General features: G+C 41.9%; 1 protein-coding gene across 7 annotated transcripts in view; it reads left to right on the forward strand.

Moving 5' to 3' along the window:
* The window catches only part of AGPS (alkylglycerone phosphate synthase), an 89,500-nt gene that overhangs the window by 27,622 nt on the left and 49,345 nt on the right, over nt 1-12,533 (forward strand). For 2 of the 7 annotated variants that reach the window (XR_008467586.1, XM_054207757.1), the window contains exon 1: nt 2,331-2,576. The exons of 4 other annotated variants lie outside the window; for them this stretch is intronic. Coding sequence is in view for 1 of the 3 variants with exons in the window: in XM_054207757.1 (XP_054063732.1) it covers nt 2,380-2,576 (197 nt within the window). In the remaining 2 variants the exon portion in view is untranslated. Of the gene's footprint in view, nt 1-2,330; nt 2,577-5,671; nt 8,606-12,533 lie in introns of those variants that run through there. One more of the 7 variants, XM_054207763.1, reaches the window with a different exon arrangement.

Genomic DNA, 12,533 nt, shown 5'->3' on the forward strand with positions numbered 1-12,533 from the left:
CTGGAGAACTTTCTGCTAGTTGCTTAGCTAACGGAAAGGTATCACGTTGAAGTATCATGGGAGAAATAGGTCCCTGAAAGAGACTGGAAAGAGGGCAAGAGTTTTATGAATTTTCATGTGATTTTATCTCATATACGTGACATAACAAGCATAGGGACGTATAAGGAAGGAATGAACAAATCAATCAACAATGATAGGCAAAATGTCATTATGAAAGTATTAGTAATTGCACAGATACTAGCATCGCACTTCAAGATTTCCCCAAAACTGATCGTCACCATCAAACTGCAAAAGTTAATCACAGAAGTAGCTCCTGTGTGAAAACTGAGTAGGCTTCACCAGTGTAAGGTATTTCACATCACAGGAAAACAGTTGGAATTAATATGAGTAGGTCATCTAGCCCATCACCTTGCCCTGAGCAGAAGGGCATTTATATAGTGTGTATATATATATACACACTATATATATAGCTTATATATATATAGTGTGTGTGTATATATATATACACACTATATATATAGCTTATATATATATAGTGTGTGTGTATATATATATACACACACTATATATATAACCATACGGTCTCTGATAGACATATGTTGTCTGTTCTTAACACTGTCTAATGAAGGTGACTTCAGTCTCTACTTAGGCAGACTACAAGAGTTTTTGATTTTCACTGCCATTAGGAAGTAGTCCAATGCTAATACTCAAGTTATATCTTGCAGTTTGAGCTCATTCTCACCAACATAGCCGGGACATGAAGAGCAGATTGACTACTCCCTTTCACTTCATAGCAGCCTTTTACATATTTGAAGACTGAAACCCTATCTTCCTTAGTCTTCTTTAAGGGATGCAGTTTGTTTTCATTCTCTGATGAAAAAAAACCTCTTCTCATCTGTTCTCCTTTAAAGTCTTTCCAGTTTCCACATCTTTTCCTGAGCGGAAATTCAAAGCTGACCAAAACCCTCCAGTGCAGGATGATTCCTAGTAGCAGGCGGCACCTGGGGTTGGCATCACGTCTGTATCTCCCCTTAAATCCCAGTTCTTTTCCGTCTTCAAAGTGATGCTAGAGGGTGAATCCCAGCTGTTCACACAAGGCTCAAACATGGTCAGGATTGACAGTTCTGTACCCAGGGATGGCTGTCCCTGCTACAGAATGACAGAATAGTAGGGGTTGTAAGGGACCTCTGGAGATCATCTAGTCCAATCTCCTGCTAAGGCAGGTTCACCTAGAGCAGTTGCACAGGATCAGATCCATGTGAGTTTTAAATATCTCTATAGGAGACTCTACCACCTCTCTGGGCAGCCTGTTCCAGTGCTCTGCCACCCTCAAAGTAAAGATTTTCCTCATGTTGAGATGGAATTTCCTGTGTTCAAGTTTGTGCCTGTTGCCCCATGTCGTGTCGCTAGGCTCCACTGAAAAGAGCCTGGCCCCATCCTCTTGACACCCGTCCTTTAGACATTTATAAGCATTGGTAAGATCCCCTCTCAATCTTCTCCAAGCTAAACAGACCCAGGTCTCTTAGACTTCCCTCATAAGAGAGGTGCTCCAGAAAGGGATATATTCCCACCAGTCAGCCTTCATTTCGTGGTGTGGGTTTACTGGTGGGAGGTGGATCATTGGGCGCCTGGAGCCTCTCTTCTAGCAATGCATGGCGTGGGATGATCAGTCCGGTTACACAGGCAGAGGCACCTGGCTCAGCAGCCCTCCCATCACTGGGGCCTTGTGCCCCTGTCAACAGTAATGATAGAATCTCTAATTCCTGTAGGATTATTTGTCACCTCAACAACCTATGTCTTAAGTAACCCACCTATATTATTGCCATTAATTAGCATTTCATCATTAACTTAGGCAATCTTTAATAGAACACACACCTTTGTGTTCCCTCAAATCTGTTTAGAGCTCTAACGGGGCGATAATTGTATCACAAGATGTGAGAAATCTCCAATAAAGCTTTTTTTTCCCCCTCCCTTTCTCTTCCTTGTTTGGTCACGTAAGCCCTGAACTGCTGAGGCCGGCAGTTACTCTAGCGGGCCGCGCGGCCGCTGATGGCAACCAGGCCTCGGCTTCGAAGCTCTGGCGACACAGGCGTCCTCCGTCGCTCCGAACAGTCGAGCGGGGCGGTGTGGGGGCACAGGGCGGGCCGCCCGGTCCCGCCTCAGCTGCCGGGGCCGGGCATTCCCTCGCCTCAGGGGGCCGCGGCCGCCTCCCGCGGCCGCGCGCCCAACCGCTGCCCCGAGGCGGGGCTGGGAGGGGCGGGAGGCTCGCGGGCGGCAGTGCATGCCGGGACGGCCCATATTGAGGGGAGCGGCGGGAGGCGCCTTCCGCTCCCCCGACCTCTCACCCGGCGGCGATCGGCGGCACAACACGGAAGCGCGATGGCGGCGGCGGCTGAGGAGGCAGCGGGAAGCGGCGGCGGCGGGTCGCCGTCCTCCGCCCGGCGGCGGCTGCGCATCATCTCCGGGCACCTGCGGGGCTCGCCGCGGGCGGCGGAGCGGGAAGCGCTCTCCCCGAACCCCTGCAAGGCGCAGGGGGGCTCCGCCGGGCCGGCCTCCGGCTCCATCCCGAAGAAGCGGTGGGTGCGGGCTGGGGTCCCCGCGGGGCAGCGGGTCCCGGGCCGCGCCGGGGGGAGGGGTGCGTGCCGTGCTGGGCGGGCTCCCGGAGCCGCCGGCTGTCGGTGCGGGTCGGCGCTAGGGCAGGCTGCGCTGCGGAGAGCCGTCTCTCTCCCGCCTGGGGCCGGGCGTGGGCTGACGGGGCCCGGGAGAGGCCCCGCGGGGAGGTGCGGGGTTAACGGGGCTGGGAGATGTGGGGAAGGCAGCGGCGGGGAGGAGGAGGAGCCCAACCGCGGGTAAAGTGCTGAAGCGGTTCGCCGCTGCAGGGACCGGATGAAACGGAGGGAAGGTGGTTTGCAGCCTCTTCCTTGTGTCTGTAGTGAGTGGCGTTCTCTTAAAATGGAAAGTCGTTCCTAGGCACCCTGATAACTGGGGAAAGAGGTTCGGTGTTTGTAAAATACTTTGAGGCTGCTACAGTGAAGAACGTAGCACGTGTGAGGAGCAAGGTTTGTGTATGGGCTTTCAGTCCTGTCTTTGCAGACACGTGAAACCTTCACCTTACATGAATACTGCCAAAAATGTACTCGTGTTAGGCTCTAACTCAGGTTTCTTAAACATTAATAGTTTTAAGCATATTAACTAACTTTTCTGCTTCTGATTGTATTTAGTAGTAAGGAATCTCAAGTCACCTGAGACCAAAGGAATACATATAGTCAAATTGTTTCACTGGCTCTTGGATTTGTATTTCTAGTAGAATCTCTTAAACACTACAATTATAGTACCATGATATAGTTTCATGTAACTTATCATCGTGAGGCCCACCTTTCTGCTCGGGTGGACTTCTGTTTGCTTCCTGATTTCCCCTTTCTCGGATATGGATTGTCTATATGTGTGTTGGTGTGCTGTCCAGTAAGAGCATATTACCGTTTAGGTTATAGACAACCTACTGCTCTCCATCGAGCTGCGTACAGGGACTTGTATGTTTGTGTATGGAGATGGTAAAGAGGCAAATAGGGCAAGCAGTAGGTGAAAGAGTTGTTCCTCCTTTGAGGAAAATTCATTCAGCCTATGGTTTGCTCTCAGCTTTTCTCAAGAAGAGAACAAGGGACAGTCTGAATTATTCTAACAGGCCATTTGTGGCTCAGGGCCACAAGCTGAGCTTGCATGCTTTGGGAGGACTGGGATGTCATGGGCATGTAGTCAAATGTTAACAACTTTGAAATCTTTTAGTTCTCACTAAGGAGGATTTGATGCTCTTGCAGGAGGTGTGTCAAACAGTGCTGCTCACTAAAGAAATGAGTCATTCCAAAATTGTTGCCTTCCATAGTGAGTTTTTCTTTGGTTTGAATTTAGGAAGAAATTACTGTTTCTGAAAAAAATATCAGTTTAGCTATTTTTCAGGGTTTTATTTTAAATGGAGTATTGTGTAACTTCTACAGCCAGTTATTGCATCTTTGAAGAGCAGGTGAAACAGGCTTTTGTGAAGATGCATGTGACCTGAAGGATAGCTTCTTTCTCTGTGGAAACACAGGCATAGTGAACTTAACACCTGTGCTTCTACAAGTTATTGACATTGCTCTTCCATATTAGGATTCCCTATAAGATCATAATGGATTGCTATTTATACTCTAAATAATTTGTTCTGGATTAAGCATAAAAATCGTGTTACTTCAAGGAGCTTATGATCAAAATGATACAACTGCTGGCTATTTTGCCATGGGAGTAAGGGAGCTGCTGGAAAGCTTGGTCTGCACCTTAGATAGAACTGTCTTTGTACCTAGAGCCCATTTTTTTTGCATGTATAGAAACAAAAGAACTTTAAAGAGCTGTATCTCTGTCTTAAGATTCCTGCTAAACGTCTGAAATGTGGTTGAAACATGTTTGAGATATTGCATGTGAAAACTGATACTTTAATATAGCTTGGGTGTGAGGGTCTAGGTGGAGTTTGTGTTTCAGGATAATATGCAGATTTTGAAGTGAGTGATGGGGGAGAAAGACAATTCTGTTGTCTATACTGATTTGGAGGCAGCATGTGATGATCACCCGAGTCCTGTTCTAGTGACTTCCAGCTAATCTGGAGCTGGTTGATCTATTCATGAGACCTAGAAGGTTGACTGAAAAATCTGGTAAAAATAACTGGCCCGTAGATAGGTACAGTGGTGCTGTGTGGCTTTTATCAGCAATATTAGGATAATCCAAACCCAGATGCTTTTTTCTTGCATTCTCTGATGATGATGATTCAGCTTTTCTGCCTCTTGAACTATTAGTTTAATTTTTCCTAGCAAAGCTGCAGCCAAAAGTACCTTAAGCACAACTTTTGTTCGTTACCCCTGTTGTATCCTTCCTGTAGTGTTTGAAATGGTGTCAAAGCTACAGATGCTATGGTACAAGATTTAGGGGCACTCTTCTCATGTTGCATTTGTTCTGCAAGGCAGAAGACTTCCTATGATGAAAAAAACCCTTTGTAGTAGCTTTGTACTGTTTCAGGTGTATGTTTCTGATCACAGAGTTTTCTTTCTGGCTGCCTATCCAATAGTCACCAGTCAGTCACCTGCAGAAACGTGGCTTTCTTGTTGATGGTTCAAAGACCAAACTGTTAAGGATCTTATCCAGACATTTTTCATCACCAGTGAGGGGAGGAAGGAGAGTATGTGGAACTGACTGAGAGTATGTGGGTGCTCATCTGATCAACCCTGTTTCCAAATAAAATTGCCTCTGAAGGCTTAACAATGTGTTTGCAAATCGATTTGTTTAAAGATTGCAATGTGCTTCCTACTTTTTAAGATTATGGTTATCAAGATGGGAAAAGTCCTCAAAAAAAGACAAGCAACGCTATTCTTAGATGAGTATCCTTTTGAGGGAAGTCTTAGGTACTATAACAGTGGAGAGATGTTATTTCTTGGTGTCATTCCTGGCTTGAGTTTCATATTTTGAGTGTTGCAGTAGAAGATGGGCATCATAATTATACAATGTGTGTTTATACCCTAACAGGACAACAGGCGTGCTGGAAAACTTAAAAAAAAAAAAAAAAAAAAAAGTTGGAAAAAACTCTTCCTTGAAATTACTTTTTCTGAACTTTCATGTTTCGCTGTTGACTTTTGTTGACTGATTATTAGTAAGCTCACTTTGCTGGTGAGACTTGAGCTAAAAACTTACATACAGTTCTTTTGAAGATTAAGTACATGAAGTGTTCAACTTGTACTGCTTTGAAAACAGTAAGGTGCTACAAGTCCCTAGAACACTGCTGTACTATAGTAACTGTTATGAGTGCTAGAAAGTAAGAGTGCCTCAGAGGTGGAGCAGATGCTGATGTTAATCTTGCCATAATAGCTTGTATTATAACTTATTCAAATCAAACTTTAAACAATTTGGCCCTTGTTAAAAGGGAGTATTGATTGAGTGTAACTAAATGTTTACTCGGTAGCTCATAGACTTAAAATTTTTCTGTCCTGGAGCAAGAGAAAGTAGGGCAGGATTTCCTGATTTTCCTATCTCTTTGTGGAGAAGCTTCTTTCCTGTGGGATGAAGAGAGCTTGTGGATCTCTTAATTATTATGGGCATACTGTTATCCAGGGTAAACTAGGGATGAGCATGTACCCAGCTGCCTGCTCTGTATCAAGTTCACACACAGGTTAATGTGTTAACATCTCCATACCTTTATATAGACTCTTGCAATTCATGCTGTAGTTGCAGGTAATGATTATGACTGTATTAAGCAGCAACATGAATTAACTCCTACTTGAATTTAAGAAGTAACACTAAAGAGGCTTCATATCTTACCGCTGATACTCAGAGCAGTCTTTATTATAAACACTTAACTCTTTAGACAAGAGACAGCTCTTAAGCAACACTTGACACTGAACTGAATCCTGGTGTAGCTGACTTCTGAGCTTAAGGTGGTGGAAATTTAGGACAAAGAAGGAAAGAGCTGGTGCCCCTAGAGACTTAATAAATCAGAAGAGCAAGTCTGTTGCATTGAGGAAGGTGTAGCAGTTGACAGGAGGCTCTGTGATTGCATCAAAGCTAGTCAAGGCTGATGCTTGAAGTAGAGGAACAGATAAAGTAAGAAAATTCTCATATGGAAACATTAGCCTGATAAAAGAAAATGTCATAATCTGAAGGCAAATGTGACTTCATATGCAACAGCAATTCCTGTCTGTCATCTAGTGCCAAGTAGTTGAATGTCAGGCAGATGACGTGTCAGGAAATCTGTAAGAATGTAAGTAATATAATATGTATTGTTAGATCATTTGATACCAATTAAACCAAACTGGATATATTAATTGGTTAAATTTTATTAGGAAAAAACCCACCTGGATACAAGATAGAAGTGTAAAGTATGTTTAATACATACAGTACAATAGGGATTATTATAACTGCAAGTAGCAGTTTACAGCAAAAACTGAAAGAATTTTTCTTAATATCTACTGAGGTCTGAACTGTTAGGTACAATAAAATGAATGCGTATGTACAGCTATTTATTTAAACTTGATTCTTTATTTGAACTGAATAGAATGATCTGTTAACGTATCTGATCTAGAGTAATTACTTGTACTTCCTAGAAGCTATTTTGAGCTGAAGTAAAGTAAGGACATCTGTAGTGTAACAGGTTGCAGCCAACTAGGCTTTCCTGAAATGTTACTATACCTCTTAGTAGAGAAAAAATAATATGAAGTATTGAAAATCAATTGTAGGCTGAATGTGATGGACAAGCATAATGCATCTGCAGTGTTATATCCAAAATTGGGCTGTTGTGTGCAAGTCTTGAGGGTTGATGTTATAGGCCAAAAAGGGTTCTTCAGCGGTTATCTGATGTATTTGCCACAGAGCATGCTAAAAATTTTCCATGCAACAGGTAAAACAGTGCTGTCCAGGAACTGATCTTATTTTGCTTGAGCAAATAAATGGCAGACAATTGATTCCTCCACTAACCTGTCTTTTTTTTTTTTTTTAAGGTAGTGAAGTGGGCTTCCTGATTTTGCAGGCTTTCAAAAAATACTTGTCAAAGGACTGTTCTCTAATGTTTAAAAAAAAAAATAAATCTTAAAGTGCTTGTTCGTTTACTGCCTGGAAGTAGCCACATGCATGCATTTTTTTTTTTTTTGGTAGTAGAGCAGTCTCTTTGAAGATAAAAATGAAACTGGTGTCAACTGAAGTAGTAGGTGGAATAGGGATAGCTTCTAGTAAAGTATTCCGTGGCATAAGAATCATAATTTGGCTGAGTGTATACGCAGAAGCACAGGTATAATGTCTTAGCTTTCTTGAATCTTTAATCCGCCCTAATTGACTTAAGCTTTCTATGAAAGAGCACTAGAGAAACACCAGTTTCCTTATTCCTTGGGGCTTTGTTTATTACAATGTGCTGAAATGAAGAGTAATGATATAGTCGAGGCTAGGAATGTGTAAGGAGAGCTAACATTTGTTTTATTAGAACAGTTGCTTAAAAAAAACCAAACAGCACTATGCTTTGGCATACTTAAACCCTTAAAGTCTTATTTTACACCTAAAATCTTGTCTGCATTAGCTGCTTACTGTGGATGTAAACTGTAAATATGAATCCAGGTTTGTGTTGCCATATCAGATATTCAGCAAACAGAATAGCAGCTGAATCAAGTGTATGTGCACCTGCAGGGGTTTTAGCAGCTGAAAGCATGGGCTGCAGAACCTGAATGTGTCTAAGGTTATAAAGCAGATGTTATCTGACTTCAGTCTTGAGAGCGATTACATTTGGTTTGCTGCAGGGAAGACCCTCCAAGAGGGAAGAAGTGTAAGAATGACAAACAGCAGATACTCCCTGCCTGCAGCGTGGCACTCTTTTCCAGATAAATGATGCTTTTGCAAAGTAGTTCTTGAAGGGCTTCCTTGGGCTACACTTGCTTTCTGAATTTCCAGACACCTGATACTAATTTACTACTGCCTTCAAAAAGACTCTGGAGTGGCTTTCTTACTTGGTTGAGAAGTGTGACCATGTAACCCAAACAGAGAGACTGCTCCAGAGGAGAGGGAGAGTGACCTTCCAGTATCATCTGTGGAAAGAGTTCTGAATTTCCAGGTGAGGTAGGCTTTGAGGAGTTACTGTTTGGGTAGTGTCTTGTTGTAACTCCTTAGCACCATAATACTGCCTCAGTCTGCACCCATGTACTGAGTTTTGCAGGAACTCTGCAACCTGCAAGACACTTGTGTTGTTACATTAAGAAAATACCAGTGCTTTAGCCCATGTGGTAGCCCTTAAAACTGCCACTTTAAACTAATTTCCGAGAATGTGCTGGTTCTTGGATCATGGAACAGGAGTGTCTGTGAATATCTTATGTATACATTGTTTTAATGCTGAGCATCAGCTGGTGATTGAATTGAAAATGTTGGTGGTTATTGTGAGGAAATTGATGTGAGCATCTTGGCTTTGCTCCACCTGAGCTGCATTGGTTCAGCTGCATTGAACTGCAATTTCATCCTGCTTCTCTGAAGAAAATACATGAAACTGTCGCTTGTCCTTTGAGTAAATTAGCCTGTTTGTCTAAATTTTGTGTATAATGTACCAGATCTTCAGAATATTTTGAAGAAGGGGGAAGTTTTGTTGATATTTATGTGCTTAAATGGTATGTCTATGTAATGATGCAATTCCATTCTTTGTTAAATCACATGATGCTAATATTTGGAGTTCATTCATTGCTTGGTTCTGATATTTCGTTGAACATAATCTCATAACTTCCTCATAAGTGAAAAAAACCTTTGTGTTTACTTCTGGTGTTATAGTAGCAATGTGCTTTAAACCTTGGAAAATAAAAGGCTTTGTAAGTGTTGGTGACGCTTTTCTTTTGCAGTATAAAACACTTTTTCACTGGCAGTTGTATGTATATTATATGTATATTGTGTATGCAGGCATCTGATATGTACTTGTGATGTGAATCTGAAACTACTGAAGAATGATGTCCACGGTGTAATTTCCACATGGGTTGAACTTCAGATGCTGAGCTTGGGCATCTGTGGGAGACCCTGTGCTTATTCTTCAGTTTCCGAGGGAGAGACCAGAACTTTTTCAGGCAGTCACCATGCTTCTCCCTAAAACATGAGATTTGGAAAGTGCTGGCAGGTACAGTTGTGTTGAAATAATGTAGGTCTGGAGGCCTCCGCCTGCCCAGAGGAGTGACTGGGTGCCTTGGGAGCACTAGTTCAGCTGGTGGGTGGGGGGCCACCACCCAGGGCTAGACATGCTGTCAGCTCATGAGCTTCTGCCCACTTTGTAGGCACCTTCATGGTCGTTTGGGGGCTTAATATAGTGCATTGTGCTGTTACCTGAATAGTGTCCTGTCCAGTCTCTCCTTGATTATTCCATTGCCGGTTTTCCAGGTAAATGCAGAAAACACTTGGCTTGTTGAGCAAATATTTTGCTGTAAAAATCCTTACTACATCAAGTTAAACCTAGTATTTCAGTGTTGGGCATTGTAATGAAAGTGAAATATTTAAATTGACCTAACCTAGTGACACTATTTTTGTCTATTGTCACTGTTTCCATGGTGATTTGTTTTCTTTCAGGTTTTTTCCATTCAGACAACATAATTTTGTGTGTGTGTATATATAAATATATATTTAAAAAGTTAAGCAATCTTTGCTTTATAGTACTTCATATATTTCAGTAGTGAATTTCTGGCTTTTTATTTAGAAGGCAAGAGAGAACTGGTCATTTCCTACTATTTCTGGCTAAAATATTCCATATTTTTGTCAAAGATGAAAGTAGAGTTAGTGAGCTTGATATTTTGTTGAAGCCAATGACTGAATGGGAAGGGTGTTGTCTTTAAATGAGACAATTCAGGTACAATATAGAGCTGAGTAACGTCGAAGTTGAAGCAAGAATAGTATCAAATGTTGATGAGTCTTTTTGCTGTATATATTCCTGGAAAGGCGTCTGGGAAGAAAAATAGAAGGGTGTGTAAACTATGTCTTGCTACACATAGAACACATGTAGCATGAACACGTCAGTTGACTAAGCCAAACTGAGCATCTTTCTTTTTTCAGGCTAGGGCAGAAAACTTTTTTACCATGTTTTGAGAGATTCAGATATTATTCAGAGTATTCAGGTATTATATGGGCTATTCAGGTTATTTTTGTTGTTGGTTTTTTACCATTTAGCAATCAAATTCTTGATATTTTTTTTTTTGAAGAATGAGGATAGAAACTATTAATGCAAGGGAAATCTTGTTTTAGATAGTACAAAATACTGAAGTGTTAGAGGACACATAATTTGTAAAAGTCTAGGTAGGTGTAATGATGGTACATATTAAGCTGCAGATCAATGTGTGGTTTGAGTCCCTTGGTCTCAAAGCCAAGATTGGATATGTTGAGTACCCGTACATGGAGGGAGCTTTTAATGTCTGCTTAGGTCTGCAAGTGCTCAGCAGTTCTTTGTGCCCTTTATACTCTTATGGAATATGAGTTTAATACTGAGATTTTGGGAATGAAAACCTTGGGAAGTGTTGAAGGCTACGTTGATTGCTCAGTCACAGCCTGGATTCTTGAGAGCCAAGGTAAACACAATGCATGGTGCTAATCTGTTGGGCAGCTCTAATTGCTACGCCAGGGCATTACACAGAGAGCAGTGGATGTGCTGCACTGGTGCTGGGGTGTGAAGAGCTCTTTCCAAGGAACAGTGACTGTATAAATAATGCTGCAAAAGGACAATATGAAAATGAAGGAGAGGGAGGAATGCAGTTGTGACACTTATGATTAGAAAAATACTTTTTTTCTTGTTGCCTTCTGATTATGCTGTCAAATTACAGTTTTAATATCCAAATTTAAGCTGGAAAGACAATGGAAAGCAGAGCAGGTATGTTCTAGTGTATTTGCCTTATTGAGGGAGCAGCGGTATTGAGGCAGACCTGCAGAAGAACAGCATGCTGCCCTGGCCTCTGTATTGCAGAGCTGCTTGCATGTCTTCTGAATAATACGTCAACTAATATCTAACAAAAAAAACCCTTCCGAAAAGTTTTGCTACAATCTTTGAATTATATCAGTGTGACATTGCCATTGCCTCAGGAGTCAAGGAGGCTTGCAGATCTCCTCTGGATGTCTCCTGCTTTCCTCTGTGCTGAAGGTAATTCTCTTGAGGTTCACCAGCTCTTGTTCACAAAGAGCATACCTTTCAAATGGTATGTGAGAAGATCTAAACAGCTTGGTCTTCACTGCAGACCATGTCAATTACAAATTAGAACCGACTAATCAGTCTTTCTTTTAAAATCTGGTCTTCTTAGGCTTCTTTCTTAGGGAGCCACATGCAGTATTTCCTCTAACTTAGTGTGTAGTCATGAAGTGCTAGGAGCTACATTAAGTAAATCAAACAACAGTTCTTAACTGGCAGAACTCTAGTATAGTGGAACAAAAGAAAGAACAAATATAACTTCTTACAAAAAGAGCCCTTCCTGTCTCCAAACAGAAACCTCAGACTTGCCCAGTAGAGTTTTGAACATAAAAGTTAATGTTTAACTTTTTGTTGTGGTGTTTATCTGTCACAAGATATAATACTGGCCGTTATACAGGGATGGGGTGGGGGGGGAAATCTCCCGACTTCATGTTATAAGGTAGCTGAGATGCTTTAGAACCAGCTGTTCTGCTACAAGCATGCAAACTGTTAGATTAGATTTTAATTCAATTATTCTCAGGAGCTATGTTGTCTGGCAGAGTAAACCTTTGTGTACTTACTTTTATTCAGGAGTAGTTCAACCTGAAAATAAACTCTTAAGAGTTAAGACTCTTAACCTCTGTTTTGTATTTTAAAGCCTGATGAAAGCACCAGGTACTTTAACACCAACCTAGGACAGTAGGCCTTTAGAAAAGGCAAAGAGCTGGGAATGCAGTCAGCTTAGCAGAAAGACCTCGTATCTGGGCCTTTGTTCATGACTTAACTAATAGTACCTCCCCTGGATTTTATGGAGAGTATCTATCTGTACCGACATCAGGACTAACGATAGTTTCAAAGGTGTTCTTTA

This window comes from Rissa tridactyla, chromosome 7 (genome assembly GCF_028500815.1).
Source record: "Rissa tridactyla isolate bRisTri1 chromosome 7, bRisTri1.patW.cur.20221130, whole genome shotgun sequence".
Taxonomy (NCBI): Eukaryota; Metazoa; Chordata; class Aves; order Charadriiformes; family Laridae; genus Rissa; species Rissa tridactyla.